Source organism: Gallinula chloropus (genome assembly GCF_964237585.1).
Source record: "Gallinula chloropus genome assembly, chromosome: 16".
In the NCBI taxonomy this organism is placed as follows: Eukaryota; Metazoa; Chordata; class Aves; order Gruiformes; family Rallidae; genus Gallinula; species Gallinula chloropus.
The window spans coordinates 3,942,907-3,965,394 of record NC_140101.1 but is presented as its reverse complement, the minus strand read 5'-3'; the positions used below and the strand labels follow the sequence as shown (position 1 = coordinate 3,965,394).

Below are 22,488 nucleotides of genomic sequence, written 5' to 3'. Positions count from 1 at the left end.
GAAATAAGGAACATCAAGTTAAATACATTGTGGAGTTTGAGCATATAAACCAAAAGAGGGAGCACCTCTCGTCTACATTTGGTTTTATTTCCTACACTGACATAATTTTTCCAATTCAAAATAATCACTTGTGACTGCCACCCAACTGAGCACTTTATTATTATGATTTCTTGGCCTGTTTTTTCTCCATTTGAACTTTTCTACATTCTTAAACCAGACACTCCTCATTCAGTGGCACCAGATGAGGTTTTTTTCATCAGGGAAGTGTCTAACTATTAATTTGCCCACTAAAGGGCACTGTTTACTACAGTAAGAAAGGAACTATTTCTTGGTCTGCGTAGGTTATACTTTGGGCTGAGCTAAAAATGTAAAAAAGAAAGATTTTACTTTAAGGTCTGGCTTTCTTATTCAAAAATACTGTTTGCCCAATTAATATAACTGAAATAATTTGGTTTTGGGGGTTTTTTTAGCAACTCTCTCCATGCTAGGAAGGTGAAAACTTAACAAGAGAAAGACTGCACGTGTGTCTGTAAGAGCGAGGGAGAAGGAAGGCATCTTGCCTGTTCAGTGGGATCTACCCTCCAGGCTGCATGAACAGCATAAAATATGTGAGGTCACGGGGTGGACAGCCTGGGGCATTTGGAGAGCAGCTCTCTGAGCTCTGATGTGGAAGGAAGCAGGTCGTCACAACACGAGGCTCGGCCTGTGGACGGCATGCTATCGTGTCACTTGTGTCCCTGACGGAAGACGGGTAAGCGAGGCACACGGGCGCGTGCAGCTCCAGCAAGCCTCTTCACACAGAGACAATGGCTCCCACTGTATTGTCTCCAGCTGCCGGTTCTGAGTCTTATTCATTGGTGTCACACGAATTAGCGAGATTCGTGCACTCTGACCCGCTGCCCCAAATGGAACTGCCCTGCCTGATCCCCACCCGCCCTCGCGCCGGTGAGTGACTTCGCCTCCTGTGACTATGTCTGCCAGATGCTACCGGTTGCCTCTCGCTGACCCGCAGAGGGCTGGGGAGCCGGAGAAATCCCAGGAGACGCTGCGCTCACAGAGTCATTCTCCAGCTGCGGCCTGGCATTGTGGTCCCTCTGCCACGGTGCCGCCATCAGCGCGCCGAGCGCATCTCCCCGCGCCTGCCGAACAAAGGCACCGTGCGCGCCTGGCAGGCAGGACCCGCACGTACCGAGGGCTCTGGCGGGACGCAATCGGGCTCTTCAACCGCCGCGGCACCGGAGCAGGGAAAGGGGGAAAGGGCTGGGGTGGGAGGCGGCCATCCCTGCGCTCCTCCTCAGGGCCCGGCCTCCCGCTGGAGGCGGCTGGAGGCGGGAGGTCTCGGGGCAGGCGCTCCGCTGCACAGCGCTGAAGTGCTGCTGAGCGAGGTGAGGCGGCAGGCGGCTCTCGGGGCGGGAGAAGCTCCCCTCAAGACACCGGCGCAGCGGAAGGTGCTGCGGTAAGAAGATGCCACGCACAGCACAGCCCCGCACAGCCCCTTCAGCCCCACCACTGCGCTATGTAACAGGATCTCCGCCACACGGGCGAGCGGGCACCAGCGCACAACCCGCTCGCGCCGGTAACGCCACATCGCCCGGCCCGGCCCCACCGCCTCCCGCCGCCGCGGCGCAGAGCGGGAATGGCGCGAGCGGTCGCCCCGCCCACCCGCGTCTGGCCCCGCCCCGCCCGCAGCGCACGTGGCACCCTCGCGCGGGTTGCTCACGTGACGCGGGCTCCGGGCTTTTCCCCCCTCCTCAATACACCCCCCTCCCTTCCCTCCGCGTCTGACCCCGTCTCCCGTCTGGTCAATAGCAGGCGGTGGCGGCGCATGCGCGGCGGCCGCAGCACGCCCCCGCCCTGCCTCCCCCCCCCAGCGTCTCCCTCCGCCGTATATAAGCTGCGCGCGGCGGGGCTCCCCACTCCGCAGTGTGCGTGGGTGGCCGCGGCGGCTCCGCGCGGTGGTGCGGCGACCCGGCGGCCTCCTTCTCCTCCCTCGGCCCAGCGCAGCCCAGCCCAGCGGCTGCGCCGCCGCCATGAGTTCGGGGACCCCCTACATCGGCAGCAAGATCAGCCTGATCTCCAAGGCGCAGATCCGCTATGAGGGCATCCTCTACACCATCGACACTGAGAACTCCACCGTGGCGCTGGCCAAGGGTGAGGCGGGGCCCTCCCGGGGAGCTGGGGGGGGGGGGCGGGTGTCGGGCCTAGAGCGGCTTCGACGCCGCGGCCCGGCGCTCGCTGAGGGGATGCGGGGAGCCCGCCCGCCTCGCTCGCCACCTCCGTCCCCCGAACAATGAGCCCGGCCTGGGCGAGCGGCGGCTGCAGCCCGCCCGCCCCGAGGGGCTGCGGCGGAGCCCGCGGCTTGCGGCCGGGGTCGGGTGCGGGGAGCTTGGGGCTGGGGGGGTAGCGGGGTGGGAGCCCCGTGCCTTCGGCGCCGCTGCCTTTCCGTGAGTCAGCATTTGAGAGGCCGCTCCGCGACGCGGGGACGGGCACGGTCCGTGGCGGGGGCTTGTTGTGCTTCCCCGGAGGGGCGCCCGGGGCCGGCGGGGCCCGGGATGCTGAGCAGCCCTTGGCTTTCTCGGCAAGTTACCGCTCCCCTGAAGAGGAAGAGGAGCTGCCAGGAGTGCTGGCTCCTCTTACTGTTGTCAGAGCCGGGGAGGCGATGGTCTGCATCGCGGTTGGGGTTTGGTTCCCCTCCTGTCTGTACCTGGGTGCCCGGCAGTATCTTGGCGCTTGGCTTGAGCGCGGCCCCAGGCCGGTGCTGGGGAAAACAAGAGTTGCTGTTGATGTGTCTTTGTTCCCTTCGTGATCAATAACTGGACTCTGCTCAGGTGAAGAGGGTGAGCTGGTGTGCAGCGCGCTCGGGGTATCTGCACATGGGTCTGGCTCTTCCTGCGTCGCAGGCTGCTCAGAAAGGTTTTGCATCTTGTTCCTCTGTAGAAATACAGATCTTTATCAACTGCTTAAACGGTGTCATTTGGATTCAGTTGTCACCTGGGCTGGGAACTCCTGTACTTACTCACAGAAAAGCCTGCCCTGTCTTGTTTAGTCTTTCAAGCCAGGTCTTATTTCTGTTCTGCTTTTCATGTCCAGCTTGGCTCCTCCAGCTAATGTGCATCAGCTTTTTCTTTCCCTGAGTTTTGCCCTTCCCTGGTTTGGGCAGTTGGCACCTTCACTGCTTTCAGCAACCCACTGGGATTGCCCACAAACCAAACATCTTGAAATTAACCATCTTCAAAGATTATCTGCTGGCACATGACACTTGACTCCCAACTATCCTCAAGGCAAACCTCTGTCACAGTCTTTTTCTTCAGTATAATGGTATTCATGTGATGCTGGTCATGAGTATGTGACACCTATTAGCATGTATTCTGGAGTTAAAATGTGTTTTTTCACTTTTATCCTAGGAATTTGGCTGTTTATTAAAATGTACAAATTGAACTATTTACATTAACGTTGCATTAAAGTAATTGAGAGGCTGCAGATAGGATGCTGCATGTGCAAGAAGCTCTTCACCTCTCCCCAGCAGCAAGTGGAAATGGTTTTACATAGTTATGGTTTCCACATAGACTTGATGTTTCAGAGCATAAGTGATGTGTTTCAAAGGCATTTGGGATTGAAGTGCTTTATGGTGTGAAAATGTACATGCACAGTATAAAATTTCTGCCAGTTCTTTATTGGCCTCTTAAGTGTTCAGTTTTGAACTGGAATGTCTTAAGAAGTAGTTATGACAGATGGAGAATACGTTTTTTTCTCCCACTTCGTGCTCTTCTATAAACTTTACAGTACAAACCCTGCTTTTTGTTTTAACTTGGGGTTTTTTTTTTTATTTAGAGACTTTATATCAAAATAAGTGTGAGAATTATGAACATAACAATGGTGATGTTGGTGATAGCAATAACAGCCCTGTGGTTATGATGGGCAGCAGTTAAAAACACTTGGCCTCTGAAGGATTAGAACAACTAGGGATCACTGACATGCAGTTTAAGTTGTCTAGGTAGCTAGTATGTTGTTATTAAGCCCTAGATGCCACTGTTTAAGGCTCAGGCAACTACAGTATGTAATTTCAGTGATATTCTCTTCGCTTTTTATCATCCTGATGGTACAAAGAAAGAACTAGATTGAAAGAGACCTCAGGAAGGAACCTGGCTCAGCCTTTTCCTTGAAGCAGGGTGAACTTCAACTGCTTTGTGCTTGGTTCCTGTTAGGTCTCTAACACATGCATGGCATCTTAAATGCTTGATGAGGAGATTCCATGTGTTAATTAAGCACCACAAGAAAGCTGTGTTGTAAGAGGCTGAACTTAAATTGTGAATAAAAGAAGTTTAAGCCTGTTAGTGTCCTGTCAGCAGTGAACACCAACAACTTACTCCCTTCTACTGAAGTCTGAAGAAACTAAAGTGTTTGAGTATCCACATAAGCTCTGTGTTCCAGACATCCAGTTGCTCTTATGCTTCCTGCCCCTCCAGAGGTCTGGCTCCACAGAGCCCTCCACATGAATACAGACTGTAGTGTACACAGCGAGCTGCAGCACGGTGTGGGATTGATTTCCTGTTCGCCTGTGAACAATAGCTGCTGTAACTCTTCATGGGAGACAGCCCTTCCTACTGCTGCAGAGACTTAGAGCTGTACTTTGTGATGAGCTGCAGACTGTTAAAGGCTTCATGTGCAGAGGCAGGTGTGCTCAGCTCTGAGAGCCCTCTCAAATGCCCTCGGTGCTGTTCTGTGTACACCAAGGATATAGCTTTCAGATGTCTATGCCACTGTAACTTAAGAGTAGTATGATAGTTTGGGTTGGAAGGGACCCTAAAGATCATTTAGTTCCACCTTTTCAGTTAGAAACTGTGGGATCAGCCACCTGGGAGGCTGCCTGGACAGCTTTGGGCTTTGCAGGCTGTGTGTTTCTCCATGTGGAAACTGACAGGCTGATCCTGGTGCTCACAGAAGACATGGTGCTTCCCAAGCTAGCCGTGGGATTCTGCAGTAGTCCCAGGATAGCCTTAGTATGTCTTGCTGTGAGCTGTACTTATTTGATCTTGAGCAGGGCTATCAGTGGTATGGTTCATGTGTAAAAGGCTGCAAGCATTGCTTTTGGTTAATAATCTGCTTCTAGATGGCTAGGCTACAGCTGTAGTATGATCAAACAGCAGCTGGAGATGTAAAATACATTGGAGAGCTTGTATACTCAAGGAACTAATGGGAGGCAGGTGTTCAGAAGTGATTGACAGCTTGTTCTTGCACCAGTCAAGATCTCCTTCCAGTTAGGTGTACGCTGGGGTACTAAACACCATCAGTGTGACAGGGATGAAGTTTGGCACTGAGCTGCTGTACTAGGAGCTTATTGCTCCTTGTGAGCTTCACAGGGGTGACTGCTTGCAGCACAGAGCTGCTTGGTGGGGAACCCCACAACAGAGCTTTTCATCTCAGAGACAGGACTCTTGATGAGTAGCCCTGCCTACTGCTATCAGCATGCCTAGGAAGGTGGTATACCAGGTATGCTCAACACCAAGGTTGAGTGTATCCACGTCTTGCTGCCCTTCTGGGGAAGCCATGGTACCCCATCCCCTAGGATCCCTGTGACAGAGCTGTCTGCTTGTGTCTTTCCAGCTGTGCAGAAGGAGTGGCAGCTGGCTGGCATGTCACCACAGGCTATGAGATGGCAGGTGCTTGTGAAACTTAAGGGTATAATTTGTGAAGGTACTGCAGGAACCACAGTGTGTCCTGGAAGAGAGGTTGGCTACTTCTAACCTGTTAGAAGCAGCTGGTGCAACTTCAACACAGAATTCTTCTGTTGGCAGAAAGTGTACACCAACCCAGTGTGTGCTGGTGCTTATCTGAACTGGCAAAGCCTCAGGAAGACAGAAAACAAGGAGACTTGTAAACTTACTGAGCTTCTGTAACTTGTGGCTGAAGTTTCAAGCTCTCATGTGTCAGTGTCTGATTTGTTACCTATTTTCCTGCACTAACAATCCTGTAAGCCTGAGTCTCAACTCTTTAATGGCTCAAATTAACTTATTCTTCTACCAGGTAGCTGCCCACACAATCCATTGCAGGTTTTTTTTTCCCCATTATGATGTGTGACATCACCAGTTAGTACCTGCTCAAGTGTTCTGATAGCTGGGATTCAGTAAACCCTCAGTAGACATCAAGGTTTTGGGCTTATCACTAAGAACTTGCTTTGTAGTCAGTGGATATTAATCACAGAACCAGTGGCATGAAGTAGAGAGAATTTTAAAAGGAAGCTCTTGTCACTGATAGAACTTCACCTCTAAAAGGTGCAAATTTAAGCCCTAAAGCCCTTAAGCCCTTTTGGGCCTCTCCTGTGGTAGTTGTCTCAAACTGAGTGCCAACATGGGGCAGGGGCTGGGAAGGGAAAAGGAATATGGCAGTGTAGCAGGATGGAGTAGGATTTGTCACTCCAGCTGGTCTATGGTCTTTACCTTCACAGCTTGATGTAAACAAAACTGTTTATACAGGCTGCTGAAAAAGCTGGCATTTGAGGGACCAGATGTGTGCAATAAGGAGATTCATGGCTCTGGAGGTAACCTTTGTTGTTACTTCTGGCAAGTATTAGAAGAGGCCTTTTTAATTGTGTAAATCTTCACTTAAGCAATGCTGTAATGGTGATCCTGGACTAATACTGGACTAATAGTGATCTTTCTAATGCTAAAGTGCGATCCTTTGGTACTGAAGACCGGCCCACAGACCGACCTGCTCCTCCAAGAGAAGAGATCTATGAATACATTATTTTCCGAGGAAGTGACATCAAAGACATCACAGTCTGTGAACCTCCAAAAGCTCAACACACACTGCCACAAGATCCTGCCATTGTTCAGGTAAGTTACCCTGAAGTGTTGATAGAAAACTGTGATAAAACATTGGTGATTAAAGACTTGGTTTTTGGCATGAACTTATACAAATGAAGGCTAGTCAGTGCCTCCAGTAATCTTCAGATTGAAGCATCCTGAATTTCATTGTAATGTCTAAAATAGCAGCAGCATTAAAGACTTCAGTCAACAGAAACCAGAGCTAGCTTACCTAGCTGAGAATGCAGGAAAAATCAGGAAGAGGTAAACTAACCCTTCTTGGTATTTAAGCTTCAGTAATGCTGTGTGTGTGAAGTAGAGAATCTCTGCCAAAGCAAGTTGACTTCAGGACACTGTAAATGGAAATGTACTTTGTCTTGTTACAGTCTTCACTGGGCTCTGCCTCTACATCATCCTTTCAGCCACATGTGCCTTACAGCCCGTTTAGAGGTATGCCACCTTACAGCCAGCTTGCTGCCAGCTCTTTACTTAGCCAGCAGTATGCAGCTTCCTTAGGTTTAGGTAAGTAAAAACTTCACTTGCTGGAATAAAGGTACAGTCCTTGTATGCAGCTACTGTGAACCCAAATGCCAGTAACTAATACCAAATTCCCTGCCAAGTGTCAGGCAGCAACAAGCAGTGAATAAGTAGCTAACAACTTTGTGCTGTGGTCTTATTGGGGGCTGGACCTGATGATCTCTCAAGGTCCCTTCCAACCCCTATGATTCTATGATTCCATTGCAAGGAGGCCTGCATTTCACTTACACACATGCACACAAAAGAAAGAAACAAGCTAAATAGCTGTGACTTCTTTCTGAAAGTAATGTGAATACCCAAGAGTTGAGACCAGTTCACTCCTAACCTAACACACACATACCTTACATACACATTGCATGTTGAAACAACTTGTAGACCCAGAGAGGATTGCAAATACGCTGCTCTAATGCTGCTCTAGAGAGTCTTGTATCTCTTTCCAGGTCCTTCAGGTGTTTCACTACCTTGTATCTTATCCATATATCTTTGCTTTCTCTTCTTCCCTCTATCTCTTTAGAGAAATTGGTAAGCCCTCCAGCATCAGCAGCTGCTTCCAGCCCTAGTTCTTCTCCGTCTCCACAACCTGTTTCAGAGCCTGACATGTCTTCAGAGCCCCATCAGCTCTCTTCCAAGGGTAACAAGAGTTTGAGGACTCCAAATATTTGGAAGAACTGCATGGCACTTGCAAACACACTGTTGTCATTAACCCCTGCTAGAATGATAGTACTTACATGGGTTACACTAGTGGAACTAGTCTGTTCTCAGCTATTTTTGCTTTTCATTACATGAAGTGTTCCTCCTGTCCTAGAAGTATCAATTAGAGACAGGAGAAAGAAAAAGTACAGGACAGCAGATCATCTTGTGTAAGTATCAGGAGAGGACTGAGGTTTAGGGCTGTAAATTTGCTGCATCCCATCTAGAAACATGTGTCACCTTAGAGTCTGAGTGAGGAATTCATTAGTCTTTCCTGGAAAGACAAGCACACTGCTTAAGTCGTGGGTGGCTTTGCTGTTAGAGACACAGGTTCATAGGAAATTCAGGAGTATTGCTGTAATTGAGGAAATACCAGGATAGATTTCATGCATGATGGGACATAGTACTCTGTCAAGACTCCTAATTAGCAAAGCATGACTAATAGTAAGCAATTCCTGAGTTGTGGTAAGTTGAGATAATGTGGTTCTAGGTGCTTGCTTCTGTGTGTAAAAACTTTTAAAGGAGATTAAGTAGAGATACTAGACTGACCATCCTCAGAGCAGAAAGCCCAGGTGCAGCCTGCATTTAAACATGGTAATTGGTTTCATCTGTTTTTAACTTAAGCATGTATGCTTGTGTTGGCATGAAACTGACTCTGGTTCTGGCCCTCTGTATGTACTTTCTCAATATGCTGGCTAAGCTTTGAAACTTTCTCATGTTAAACTTGCACAGCAGCCTTGTCCTACTGAATAATCCTTAGGATGTGTCTGTCTTCCTTGCAAGCTTTCCAGGTGTACATTAACTGGGAACCTGCATGATGTTACCTACTGGGTAGATCCCATGTGGACTTGGGTGACCCAGCAGTGTCAGTGGCTTGGTTTGTGTGTACTCTTTGGCTTTTCACTTTTCTTGCTCTTAAAAGTATATTCCAAGTTTGCTTCCAAGCAGTTCTTGCTCATAACTACATAAACCTGTAGTACTCCCAAACTTCTAATTAAATCTAGAATGCAGTGTTTCTTCTGAGTACTGAAGACTGTCACTTTTTACTATAATTGGTGTAAGGTATACCAAACCATGAAAAGTATTTACATGTTTTGTAGTGTGAATAAATAAGCCTGGATGGAAGAGCAACAGAAGTCTTGGTAACACTTTGGCCTTGACCAAGAAGGAATTTAAAAGGGTAACTTTGAGATCCTGGTCTGGTTTCAGGTTTTCTTTGTTTGAAAGCTAACAATAAGCAGTGAAGTTGAAGGACTTCTAAAGTCAGCTTACGAAATGGGATATAGTTGAGGTGGTTGAGCTTTTGCTGCAGAAGTTTTTTGGTGAAGTGGGGAAGCTTCCTTGAACGGTTTCAGAATGCTGGATTTCTGCTTTCAGACTTAAAGTATCCCATAAAGTACCATCTTACATAACCCAAGGACACACCTAGAAATTGGATTTTGGTATAAACTGTCTTAACACTCGCCTAGCTTATCCAATGCTTGTCTGACTTGGTTTAAGAAATAAACGGGTAGATTTCTTGCTGGTTAAGCTCTGGATTTGGGAGCCACGACTTGTGTGGCAGTAGTGCCTTCCCTAGTGCCTATGCCACTTAAACATCGTGTGGCATGATAAACACTCAAGGCTTTGAGTGATCCCTGACACCGTGGTTTCTCTGTAGCAGCGGGTAGGGTTTGAGTGGTGCTGTGCACGTTTTCTGGGAGGTCCTTAGTGACTGGGGTTTCTTCCAGGTGCCGGCTTTCCCTCCGTTCACCCCGTCCGCAAAAGCCCCATGGTGGAACAGGCTGTTCAGACCGGCCCGGTTGACAACATGAACTCACAGAAACCACCCCCGGTGAAAGGAGCTCCGGGGGTTCAGCGCAACGGGCGGCAGGTCCCGCAGGGCGGCAGCAAGGCCGGCGGTAGGTGTGCACCACGGCATCGCCCAGGGGCTGTTGGGACCCGTCCTGGGAAGGTGCATAGCAGCACTGTGCTGCTCCGGTTTGGTTCTTGTGCCCCTGGTTAAGTTTTATCTCTGTTCAGTAGATACAGTCCCGGCAGCGCCTGTGCAAACCCAAGGACAGGTGAATGATGAAAACAGGAGACCTCAGAGGAGAAGATCGGGTAGGTCAACCTGATGCTAGAGGGGCACATTACTCACATTAGCCTATAAAGGCAAATACTGTTGATTCAGCTGAGGATGAGTGGATGGAAGATTCTAGTCTCTTTTTAAAAAAAAGCAACCCTTGAAGGTAAATTACACAGGGTGATACTGTGAGGTGGCAGCAACAGCTAGTTTCTGTGAAACCTGAGGTATTCCTACTTGGTAGGGGGACCTGTTGAAGAATTTCCAAAGCTCTTTTAACTATGCAGCCCTCACTTCCATAGAACAGAGAGGTTTTAGCTCAAGGGTGCAGTTTAAGCACAGATCAAAAAGTTAAAATCAAACAGGTATTTCTGACAAGAAAAATGAGAGAAGGCAGGAAATGAAACTCAGGTCTTCAAATTAATTTGCCTGAGGACAGCACTGCAGAAGAGGTCATACCTCTTCCAAAAAGGAGTTGATAGCTTGTCAGCTGGAAACCAGAAACTATACCAAATACAAGGTCCCTTTGAGGGTAGATGAGTCTTGGGTGGGTTTTCTGAGGCAGGTTCCCTGCTCCCTTTAACCTCCATGACAGGTTTGTAGACCAGTTACAGTACTGTGCTGGCAGGTGAGGAGCAGGCAGGAGAGATTGCTTTCCCTCAGCTCTTGGTGTTTCACTTGTTCTGATTTCCTCCCCTCAAGCTGGAAGGGGAGGAGATCTTACATCTCATAATGGTAAGACTGCCACCCCAGAATGCCAGTCAGAGTTAAAGCATTGCTGTGATGTGTCTCTAGAGCCAGGTTCAGATCAGAGTGCTGTGGCCTAACCATGGGACTGGAGGCCAGAAACTCCCAAGTTCTAACCCTGGTTTCTCCTGCTGTTGAGCAAGTCACTCAGCCTCCCTGAGTGCTACAGAGTGTTTAAACTCTCGTGCTTTCAGGGAACAGAAGAACCAGGAACCGTTCTAGAGGACAGAACAGACCCACTACTGTGAAGGAAAATACAATAAAGTTTGAAGGCGACTTTGACTTTGAAAGTGCAAATGCACAATTCAACAGAGAGGAGCTTGATAAAGAATTCAAGAAGAAACTAAACTTTAAAGGTTTGTGATTTCATTAAATATGAATTGCTGAGCTAGTAGTAAGTACTGTGTAGACAGGCTTGTTCTGAAAAACTGCATGATTGCATGTGGCAGCATCTCAAATCTTGTTTGAGGGAGTGAGAGAACAGATGGCTCTTCAAGGCATCAAGGAAGTGTAATAAGTTTTATTATCTTCAGATGACAAAGCAGAGACGGGGGAAGAAAAAGGGGACCCTGGAGTAGCAACTCAAAACAATGATGGTACTGCAGAGGAGGACCTTCTGGGACCCAACTGCTATTATGATAAATCCAAGTCATTCTTTGATAACATTTCTTCAGAACTGAAATCTAGGTGGGTATTTCCTAAAGCTTGTGCTTTTTAATGCAGTTTTAGACATGGAATTCTAGACTTGAGCTATGTCACAGGGTTAACTTTTTAACTTAGAAGGCAAGAAAGCATTTAGAAGGGTGCTTGGCCGTGCATTTGATGGTTTACAAGTGAGATCAATCCAGCTTCACACAGTGGGATCAAACAGAAAACAAGGATTTCAACTGATACTGATGCACTTGCCTGAACTATGATACAGGAATTTCCAGCTCTGTTTCCCAGTGCTGACTTTGAAGCCATTAATTTTAAACAAATTCCTTATCTCGCTTGTGGGAGGAGGCGGCATCAGGGTCATGTTGGGCTGAGGAGGTGCAGCTTGCAGACTGGAGCACACTAAACCTGGAGTCGGGCAGGGAGGGAGTCAGCTCCATCTGTGGAAACATGTTAAACTAAAGATTGGGAATATTAAAAGAAAGCTTTGTCTCTTGCTGCTGATGGGGATGTTTCACAGTGCCTGGTGAAGGCAGGTACCCCTTCAGTGTCAGGGTGTGAAATTTCCTGGGTGATGTTTCTGCTTCCCTTTAGCAGAGCTTTCTCCTGAGTGCTGGCTGCGAGGTGTTTGGGGCAGGCAGGCCCTGCTGGGGAGGGGACACAAGGCTGTGGAGCTGTGCTGGTGGCAGCCTGCTGAACACCAGTTGTGGTGCAGCTTCCCAGCTTTCTCCAGAGGTTTCAACAGAGCTGGGAGTTTGCATTGGTCTGGAAAACCAGGCAGGGTTTGAAATGCCAGTGAGGCCATGTTCAACCTCTTTCTAGACCCATTGTTACTCTTCCAGTATGGAAGTAGCTTGCCAGTAACTCTCAGATCCACAATTAGTGGAGGACCTGAGTGAGCAAGCACGTGCATGCTGCGTTCTTGGAGCAGCTCCACAGCGCAGGGTGCCTGCAGCTCCCCAGCTAAGGCAGGGGGTGGTTATTTAACGCTCAGTCTGAAGGCAGCCTTGTGCAGTTCTAGGAGAACCACGTGGGCTGAGGAAAGGAAGCTCAACACGGAGACGTTTGGGGTGTCTGGACGGTTCCTTCGTGGCCGCAGCTTCCGTGGTGGATTTCGGGGTGGAAGGGGGAGTGGAGCAGCAAGGCGAAACCAAACCACTCACAGAGCTGGTACTGGCAGAGTGTAACTTGAGAGGTGAGTTCTGTAGCAGGAATAATACTGTTGGAGCCTGGCCTGTCTCTTACTTCGCATCTGGACAAGGCATGTGCAACTTCTCTTGCTCTCCAGTGGCATGGATACATAAAGAACTGTTCCTTATTGTATCTGACTTGTCCTTTGGAGTGGTAGAAGGAAATACAAATGGTTTAGCATGTTGATTGTTCTGTTGATTTTTGTGGTGTTTGCCTTCTCTCTCTGGAAGCAAAAGCTGCTTGTCTGACCTGAGGCTTCCTGCTAACTCTTCCAGTCGATACATGGGTGTGAACTTTGCTGCTCTTTCTTGAAAGATCCCCACGATACCAAACCTAACTCTGCCTTTCCTCTGCATAGGTTCTGGCATCACTCCCCAGAGGATGGAACTGTATATAGAAAAAAAAACCCAACCAACTGCTGCACTAATGTGGGAAAATGGTTCATAATGTTTACTGTCTCAGCTCAAGTGACAGAACTTCATGTACTACTGCTTATATTCTGGACTTTTTTTGGACCAGCAACTGTCAGCTGGAATATTCTTTGGAAGAGGGAATGTGTTCAGGGGTACCTTCTTCAGGGTGTCTTTTTGTTTGTGTTTTCATTTCTTTAAGTGCAGACTAACTTACATGGTTCTTCTTTCTGGGTCTCTCAAAGGCTGCTATAGTCTAAGCGTAAGTCAGACTCCTTTTCTGAACCCTGAAGAAGATAAATCACGCTATTTTAACATGGAACCAAAGCTCACTTGAAATAAACCAGCTATAATTTGTTCTGAGTTACCAAATGGATTCTTCGGTGCTGCTGTTGGCAGCAGGTGTGAAGGATTCCTGGTGCTGAAGAGTTGTGTATATTGTCACTTGGGAATACTGGATTGTGGATCATGTAGTAGTGTAAATGACTGTACAGCTGTTTGGCTGGTACTGCTGTGGAGGTACCATGGGGTTACACTGAACCGGGACTCCCTTGAGCTGAGGGGTGCTGGGCGCTCCTCAGGCTGGGGGCTCCTCGCTGGGTCAGGGCAGGGGGGACACAGTGTGCTGTGGCCTTGGTGGGACAGGAGCAGCAAGTGTCTCTCTGTGATGAAGAGATTTTGGCAGTGATCAACTGTCTGGGAAGGACCTGACTGACTCCCTGCCTTGTATCTTGAGCTTGTACCTTGCTCACAGGCCGTACCACATGCAGACAGCTCTCTGTACACTAGTAGACTGTGGTGGAACACTATGGAATGTTTTCATTAAACTAGGGATGGGAGTCCATATAATGAAGCTTAACAGATGGGCATGTTTAATTTGTTTCCTCTGTACCCCCATACTGTAAATAGTTTAGTTTTTTTCTTTTTTGTTTTTAAAAAATCTGTATGTGGGGAGAGGGGCAGGGAGGGAGGGGTTACATTCATTTGCATGACTAAGTGGGTTAATTGCTATAGGCATGTGTCCCTTTTTTGGTTGGTAGGGGATTTTGTTGAAAAAGCACCTTGATGACTGAACCCCTTACATAGCTAGAGACTTTTAGTTATGCGTTTACCTAGGTTACTGTAAAAGCTTGGATTTATTTTTGTAGGACTTTATTGCTAAGAATTAGAACATAGCAGTGGGGCTGCTCTTTGGAGTAATGTAAATTGTAATTATAATAAACATGTAAATGTTTAATGTTTCCCTGGTACTCTCTTCTGGGTGTAGTGTGGTGACACCAGTCTGTACAGCCTGGCAGGTGCCAGCCCCAGCAGGGCTTGAGCCTGTGTCAGGAAATGGCATTGTGGAGTTCTGCCAGGGCTGCACTGAGTGAAACCAGCTTAGAAGTCCTGTGTTTGAGGCTCTTGTTGAGGAACACACCTGGGGCTGTTGTCCTTGCACTGGCTGGAACCCCTGGGTAGGTGGGGCTGAACTAGAACTCAGGTACCTGGGCTCATCCCAGCAAGGCAGGAGGGTGCTGGGAGCCTCCAGTTGTTGGCAGAAAGGAATCATTAACTTGTGTAACACCTTTTATATGCCTTGGCTTGTTAAGGCAGTAATGCCCCATTTCTGAGTAAAGCCTCAGCTCTACCAGTGCTGAGGCTTCTGGATGAGGGATGTGTCCCTGTCAGAGCACTGGCCTGGCTCCTGGGGCTATGGGGGAGCAGTGTGAGGGGATGAGGCCCCTGCCAGCCCTTTGCCTTCCCCTGAGGCAGAGAGCTGGCCCCAGGGTGCTGCTGTAGCCCTTGTGGCTGCTGGGTGGGAGCTCCCCCAGTGTGGCTGATGTGCAGGGACCACAGCTTTTCTAACTCCAACTGTCCAGCCCAAGGACTGATAAGGGAACAAACACAACTGTATTCCAGCAACTCCCCCTTATAGCTTGTGTGGTCTGATGCCCTCCCAAGCAGTAACAGCACTGCAGCCTTCCTGTCCTTGAGTCCTGCAGGATACTCTGCCCCCACTTTGCTTTGCAGCATTGAGCTGTAAACAGGTCAGGGAGCATGTGAGTTCCTGGGGCTATGTCCTGCTGCCCCTGAGCAGCTTCCAGTGGGGCAGGGTGGGGGTACCTGAGCTGCTCAAGTCAAGTATTGTACCTGTAAAACCAGGCACAGGTTGGTAGGAGCAGACAGCAGAGCTGCTTCTGAGGGGCTGTTCAAGTTCCCTGGCTGTGGACAGAGATAGGGAAACTCATCAAGCAGGGACTGAGGCTTCTCCCAACAGCACAAAGTGCAGCACAGCTGGGGCAGGTACCCCCCTTCCTGGTGCTGAAGGCTGTGAGGGGAAGATGTCCTTGAGTAGGGGCAGGCTAGATGAAGCTTTTCACTGTGCTTACTGAAACAGAAATGGGAGCCCCAGAACAAAAGGAGAGAGAGTTTTACAGAGCAGGGGCTATTGGTGGTGCTGAAGGGGCACTTGAGCAAACAGCTCTCACCTAATACCTTCAAATGTATGTATTTCTAGTGTTATGCTATACATGGTAACTGCTGCAGCTGCACCAGGACTTTGGTCTCTGCATCCCTGACAGCACCTGAGACATCTCTGCTGCTGCAGGGAAAGGAACCAGCTCACACTGTTGCTGGCACAAGGACCTGAGTTAAATGCAAGGCCTGGGGCTAAGACAGGCCTAGGAAGCAGCATAAGGGTAAAAGCAGAAGGAGAAAGTAGAGCAGAGGTTACAGCTGAACTTTTGAGCATGGGGAAGCAGCTGGTCTACAGCTCCCCTCAGGTGCTGCCCCCCAGCAAGGCTCTGAGTCACCCCCAGTCCCCCACCTCAGCTGGCTGCCATACCTGCCAGGGTCAGCTCTCAGCAGCAAACACAGCCCTCAGAGGCTGCAAGGCTTACAGGCAGAGCCCTAAGCTCTTGCAGGTGGAAGAGGGTAAGAGGCTGCCTAATTGCAGGGTAGCTGGGTCATAACACAGCACCACAGCTAAAAGAAAAGAAGAGGCAGGGGAGAAGCCAACACCTGACACCTGAGTGGGTAAGAGAATCAAACAACTAGTGTCCAAGGAATGAAGGCAAAGTCCTTGTCCTCTAACAGGATACTGCTGCTGCATCATCACAGCCAACCAAATAATGCCAGGAAAGTCAACTCTGAAGGACTGAGAGATTTTTAAAATAACAGTTTAAAAAAAAATCAGTAGGTTTATTGTAGGTCTCAAGAGGGGCACAGTATGAGTAAGTGGAATGCCTACATGTTGTCTATACAGAATAACCCAGCGCTTGAATTAAAAAGCAGCTAAGCAGTTGGATTTCATTCATCATGATGTTTTCTTCTGCTTTTTCTTTTCATTTTCTTCCTTTTCTTTTTCAATTTCAGCAACATACTTCTCAATTTCTTCAGGGTTTAAGATCTAAAACAGAAACATTGGTGACCCTTAAGATACCAACACAACTCTGAGCCTTTCATTTACCCAAAGCAACTTCAGTTCTGACAGGGACAGAAAGTTACCAGGTGGTTCATCCCCACGCAAGTACCTTTATGCAGACACAACACCATTCCTGGGCCACTAACAACTCACACAGGCATTTGCCAGAGCAGAGCAAGAGATTAAAGGCTGGCAGCTAATGCAGATAACAAGGACAGTATCAGAAACAGGCTGCCAGGGAGAAAGCAAAACACAGGCCTTACCTTCAGTGGCTGTTCTCGCCTCATAACCGCCAGCTCAATGTTCTTCCCACCAGACTGTACAACCTAAACAGGAAACAGATGCAGGTATTGTGAGTGTGGCCCATTAACTGTAACCACCCCCTTCCAGGTCTTTCTACGAGGAGAGATGGGGTTGGGAAGCAGCTCTAAGCAATCCCCTCTCAATGTAACTGAGAAGATGAGGGTCTTCATTCTGGCATCAATGCCCACAGTGGCTGGTGAACAGCTCCTCATTGTGCCCATCTGACTTTGGGTATTTTCTGCATCTTCAACATGGAAGCAGAAGTAAAGCATTCTGCATGTCTCTGGTGCGTTGGTTTAACACCCAGAACTGCTAGAAGGTCTTCTGTTAAGCTCTGGACATCGTTACCTGTTGTATCTGACCCTGGAGTTCAGTCCCCTGCCCAGGCCCCACACTGAAGTTTTTTCTCACAGCACTTCCCTGTGAGATGTGCGAAGATTTTCACACACTCACAAATCACAGGCAGTGAGAGTCACACAAGGGACTGAAACACTTACCTCAAGAAGAGCCTTGATGACAAGTTTAATAGTTAAATCATCTGTTTCAATGGCTTCGTCAGTGTAGTTTTTCTCCAGAAATTCACGCACAGATTTGGCTCCTCTGCCAATGGCGTTAGCCTGGTGGCATCAAGGGGAAAGAGAGAAGGAATGGAAGTTTAGAGAAGACTTTGTTTCCAGAATAAATTGGGTAATTACATAGTCTGAAACCATTCTGTGACCACCACGTATTTCAGGAGTGTTACTGCCAAATGTCACACAAGACGACAGCTGTCGGGCACATGTGGCTTTGGGCTGGTTTGTTGGTTTGGGTTTTTTTTAAACAAGACAAGATCCCCCAGTGAAGCTGAGCTGCAGACTGTCGTTCACAGTAAATGACATCATCAAGGATTTCTGCAGCTGTAGGCCAGCACCATCTGGGCAGTTAGATGTCCCTTCACCACCAGCCTCTCTTCAAAGGAGATATTAACTCACAAATATTTCAGTACCTCTCCGCAAGAGACAGAATCAACTCACCTTCCAAGCATGGTATGTGCCAGAGGGGTCGGTCTGGTACAGCCGCGGGGTTCCATCGAAGTCAAACCCCACGATAAGAGCAGAGATACCGAAGGGTCTGCGGCCGTTGCTCTGTGTGTATCTCTGATCAGAAGAGACAGAAGACCATAAGCAAGGCAAGAAAGAGGTGGCTACCCTACAACCCCTGCTCCTAATCCCCACTAGCTTGCTGTGGGATTCCAGCTATCAGGAAGAACCTCCCTCGGTTGGGTGGTGCTGAGCACACCACATCTGCCAGCCCAGGCATAACGCTCTTGTGTAGGAAGCAGAGAGAGGAGGGTGACACCTGAACACAAAGCAGTGATTGGCATCAGAAATCACAACAGCCTCTGTGGGAATAAATGTCCCACAGCAAAGCCCTGACACTCGTGTGGCAAAGCCTTTGCCATGTCACACACCAGAATTGCCCAGGGTCAAGGAGGTCTGACACCGGCAGCGTTAATTACCACAGCAGGAACGCTCTGCGGGGTTCGTGTTATTAACAGTTCCAGACAAGTCAGGAATGTGGCAGAAGGAAAGATGTGAAGGTGAGATTGCTGTAAGGGACCCAAGTGAAACTGGAAAGTAGCCATCTGCCCTGGCAGGAGAGTGGTTACACTATTGCCACCATTGCTGCACTAAAACGTGGCCATGTGGAAGCTACACTCTAATCCCCACCAGTTGCTGAAAATCAGTTGAATACACTGGGAAATGACTAATTTTATCACAGAATGCAGTTGGGCATGTTTTGGCACTGTAATTCATTTGAAATTCATGAATATCAAATGTAAAATATATCAGGTACTCCACTGATGTGCTCCCCTCTCACCTCTCCCTGCAAGGGCTTAGGAGGGAAAGCAAGCAGGAACAGTGAAGAGGTTTTGACACCACCTGTCACGGGAGTGGATCAGAGCTGTGGGTCAGCAGAGTGTTCCCAATGATACTGAACACTGTTACACAGTCCTCACAAGTGCTATTTCTTCATCTTTGGACAAAACCCAAACAGCAGTCAATCCTCCTTTCTTATTACTACATCCCTATTTCCAACAAACACCCACAACACACCCTGTTATGCTGCTGTTTACCAGCTGAGTAGCAGAGGGCCAGGACAGACCTCATCCGTGCTCTGTCTGGAGTGCTTTTCACCAGGACATATTTTAGGCACCTCCACGTGGTCCAACATACCTGTTTCAGGCTAGCGATGTAACGCGTGATGTACTCCACGGTGACAGGATCCTCCACTGTAAGCCTGTGGCTCTGACACTCCACACGAGCTCTATTTATAACTATCCTGGCATCAGCCGTCAGCCCTGGAACGACAGGGGATTCTCAGACTTGTGCTTCATACCACAGGGACAAAAAGAGCCCCAAAAGGCTCACAGGGTCAGCAGCAGCAGTGAAAAGAACGAGTTTATGATCACACTTTCTCAGGTTTGAGGAGCAAAACCAGCTCTTTTAAGGCAACAGGAGAGGAGCCAAAGTACCAAAATAACCAGAGGAGTCAGTTTGCAGCTCTCAGGCAGTTCTGAACCAGGTAGTCGTGGTATTACTGACAGACTGATGGTGTTCCAGCTAACAGCAAAGCAACCTCACTGCTCACACACACCAGGTTCATTTCACTGGCAGCTTCAGAGGCTGCAGCAGCGTGATGTGGGCTGGCAACAAGTGAGCACGACCCTTTGAAAAAAAACATTAATTCCAAACAAACCTCTCCTTTTACTCTCTTGCTTATGATGCCATAGAAACTGCCTTGTTTCTGTTAGAGAACTTCTCTTCAAGCTTGTGAACCCACCTGCACACACACCAGCCCCTGGCTAAGGCAGCCAGGCCACACATGTAGCTGAGCTCATCCCTCTGGCACATCAAACCCAAACCCCATTACTTTCTCCAGCTGAATCAGAACAGAAACTGCCTGAAATACATTTTGTCTCCATTTCCTTTAACTTTTACACCTGTTTAAGCTCTGAACAATGGATATTTAGATACGTAGAACGGGAGGAATGTGGAACTACAATATTTATGCTCCAAAATCCAGAGCTGTTTATTCAGGAGGAGCCTTCTGAACTAGGAGAGGAGATTTTTGTTCTATGTAAGTCTGCAAAATCTAGCTTTTTTGGCTTGGTGCATGAGGGAAAAGGTTTCCAAAACAGACAAATGCCTCTTATTGCTCATTATTATTTATGCATTAATAAAACTTAATTTATATGTAACATATACATTTGTAAATATTTAAAATATGTACAATATATATGTATAAATTTAAATACAGATGGGTTTAAACAGTGCATAGCTGTATCTGTGCCAATGACACATCAATTCTCAGCCTTCATCCTCACATTAAACCTGGAGGAACTTAGTAATTTTAAAGCTTATTTGCTCACATCAGATCACTGGCACTCACTTTCTCTCTCATCTCCATACAGCAGACTACTCTTATTTTAAAAAGGATAAGTAACTGTGGGAATGTACTCCTTCCCCAGAGCCCTCAGCCAGCTATGCCAAGATTCTCAGAGTCTATAAACACACTCAAAGGTGCTCCAGTGACTGTGAAGCCCCCAGAAGGGTCACATACCTGCAAAAGCCATGCAGACATTGTCATCAAGAGCACAGATCTTCCGGACAGTTCTTTCATCCTGAAGTTTTGCCACAGACTTCTTTTCCACACCAAGAACAACAATATCCTTCCCCCTTACTCCAACCTTCAACACATTAAAAGGAAGAACCAAAAAGTTAAGCTAGGCCCAAAAAACCCCCTGATAATTCAAACTTCACTGAAGCTAACAGGAGGACAAACACTCAAAGCCCACGCTGTAAACGTTGTTTCAACAGGAAGCATCTTATTGCCACAACGTGGAGAAAGGACTGATGTAATGAAAGTTGTGTTCGATTCCTGCATGCATCTGCCTACACCAATTTTAATCCGTGTTGTTCCCAAGAGATATATTCCCACCCCTTTTACCAACACTGTTTTCCCCAACTGTCAACACCAGCACTGGTGTTTCAGCAGCCACTGGAGCAGGGTCAGCCACAGAACTACCACTGCAGCCAGCCCGCTGACTTTGCTTGTCAGAACCTGAAGCACTGAAGATCAGACTGAGCAGAACTCCAGTGGCCTGTCAGTAGCTCGCTGCCTTCATGCCCCTGGTCACACCTTGAACATAACTTCTGCAACGGGAGGGACGGCAAAAGAACGTCTCCTGTCTCCTTTCACACTCGTTCCCAGCGCTTCTCACTCGGCGCTGGGGGGATTTTCCCTTGGGGGGCAGCCCTGCTGTTGGTGGGTTAGGGATGTTTCCAAAAAACGTGACACTCCACCAAGCACTCAACAAGGGACAGGACGGAGACAGGCTCATGGGGTGCTGTCCCCGCTTTCACAGTGCTTTTAATTTCGGGTCCGGGGGGGGGGAAGGGGGGCGGAGCACCTGTTTGGCGCTGAGACTTCTTACATTTACACACACCCCCGGCTGTCGGTTTCCCTCAGTGCACCCTGTTATCCGGCAGTCAATGCTTTTGTCGCTCCCTCCAGACACCACCTTGGGACAGCCGGAGGCTGGGGCCAGAAAGGCCCGGCGCACACCGCTACTGACGCTGCCCAGCCCGCCGGGCTCCCGCGCCAGGCACCGGCGAGAGGCAGGCCGCGCTCAGCGCGGAGCCACAAGGCCGATCGGCCCCGCAGGCCCGCCGAGCCTGCGCCCCTCTCCCGATATACGGCCCGCGGGGCCTGCGGGCTCCGAGACACCCGCCTCACGGGCCCCACGGGCAGCGGCTCAAGCCCCCGCGCCCCCCGCCGAGCCCCACAGCGACGGCCTGAGGCGGGGCCGGGGCTCTGCAGACAGCGCGGGGCCCCGCTGAAGGAAACGGCCGTCTGGAGAGCGGCGCCAGAGCCGGCGCTAAGCGCGCTGCCGCGGGGCCCGTGTCTGGGAAAGGGCCGCGCTCCCCGCAGCCCGCGCCGGGCCGGGCCGTGCCGCCGGCAGCACCCGTGCATCGGGCCCGGCTGCACGGCGAGGGGCAGGCCCCGCTCCCGGCCTCCCCTCAGCCGGCGGCGCAGCGCCCTCACTCACCGCGGTGGAGCCCTTCTTCACCGCCTCCTGGGCGTATTCCACCTGGAAGAGGTGCCCGTCCGGGGAGAAGACGGTGATGGCCCGGTCGTAGCTCATGGCTGCCGCCCGTGCGTCCCCGCGGGGCCGGAACCAGCCGCCTCCCTCAAAACAGCACACTCATCCCCCCGCCCCCCGCTTCCGGGGCCGCGCGCCATTCCGCCGGCACGCCGACTGCGCCCCCTGCGCCAACTCCGCACGCTGCACCCAGAGCGCGGCACGGAGGAGCGAGAGGCGGAGCCCTACCCGCGCTCTTGGCGTACGGAGCCCGCGTTACGCACCCGGCGTAGGCGGCCTCCCTCTTCTTCCCCCCCCCCCCCCCTCCCCCCCCCCCGCCTTCCCCGCGCTGGCGCACTTAGCGTACACGGTGGCCGTCCTACGCAGTTGGCGCAGCTGTCGGCGGCTGGCGAAGGCAGGGAGATGCCGCTCGCCTGCGACAGGAAGCCCAGCGGCAGGGACGCACCATGTGCGGGCTGGCGGGGAGGAGGCGGCGGGGGCGACGGAGGCCGCTTCCCTCCCCTTCCCCAAAAATCCCCGCCGCCGCCTCCCCGCCC

The 22,488-nt window shown here is 49.8% G+C and overlaps 2 protein-coding genes across 2 annotated transcripts; one reads left to right on the top strand and one right to left on the bottom strand.

Annotated features, from left to right (window-relative positions):
- Positions 1 to 2,030: 2,030 nt before the first annotated feature.
- Positions 2,031 to 14,044, top strand: LSM14B (LSM family member 14B; the record flags this gene model as incomplete). The annotated part of the gene is made up of 10 exons (XM_084271783.1): positions 2,031 to 2,151; positions 6,670 to 6,833; positions 7,190 to 7,325; positions 7,855 to 7,971; positions 9,761 to 9,931; positions 10,053 to 10,133; positions 11,037 to 11,198; positions 11,376 to 11,529; positions 12,512 to 12,691; positions 13,046 to 14,044. 9 exons carry the CDS (start codon positions 2,031 to 2,033, stop codon positions 12,681 to 12,683), a joined length of 1,278 nt encoding a protein of 425 aa, XP_084127909.1. The 3' UTR covers positions 12,684 to 12,691; positions 13,046 to 14,044.
- Positions 14,045 to 16,259: 2,215 nt separating this feature from the next.
- PSMA7 (proteasome 20S subunit alpha 7) lies at positions 16,260 to 22,032 on the bottom strand. Its single transcript, XM_084271537.1, has 7 exons — positions 21,899 to 22,032; positions 20,410 to 20,536; positions 19,023 to 19,147; positions 17,820 to 17,942; positions 17,304 to 17,423; positions 16,767 to 16,829; positions 16,260 to 16,488 (listed from the first exon to the last, which is right to left on the bottom strand). The coding sequence occupies exons 1-7, from the start codon at positions 21,992 to 21,994 to the stop codon at positions 16,396 to 16,398; spliced, it is 747 nt and encodes a 248-aa protein (XP_084127663.1). The 5' UTR covers positions 21,995 to 22,032; the 3' UTR covers positions 16,260 to 16,395.
- Between the last annotated feature and the right edge of the window lie 456 nt (positions 22,033 to 22,488).

Excerpts from the sequence above, each read along its gene's own strand:
- PSMA7 (XM_084271537.1), bottom strand. The coding sequence starts at position 21,994 with ATGAGCTACGACCGGGCCATCACCGTCTTCTCCCCGGACGGGCACCTC. Across the intron at positions 19,148-20,409 it reads TGTCTGCATGGCTTTTGCAG|GGCTGACGGCTGATGCCAGG; the intron begins GTATGTGACCCT and ends CTGTCGTTCCAG. Across the intron at positions 17,943-19,022 it reads ACATCGCTAGCCTGAAACAG|AGATACACACAGAGCAACGG; the intron begins GTATGTTGGACC and ends TCTTCTGATCAG.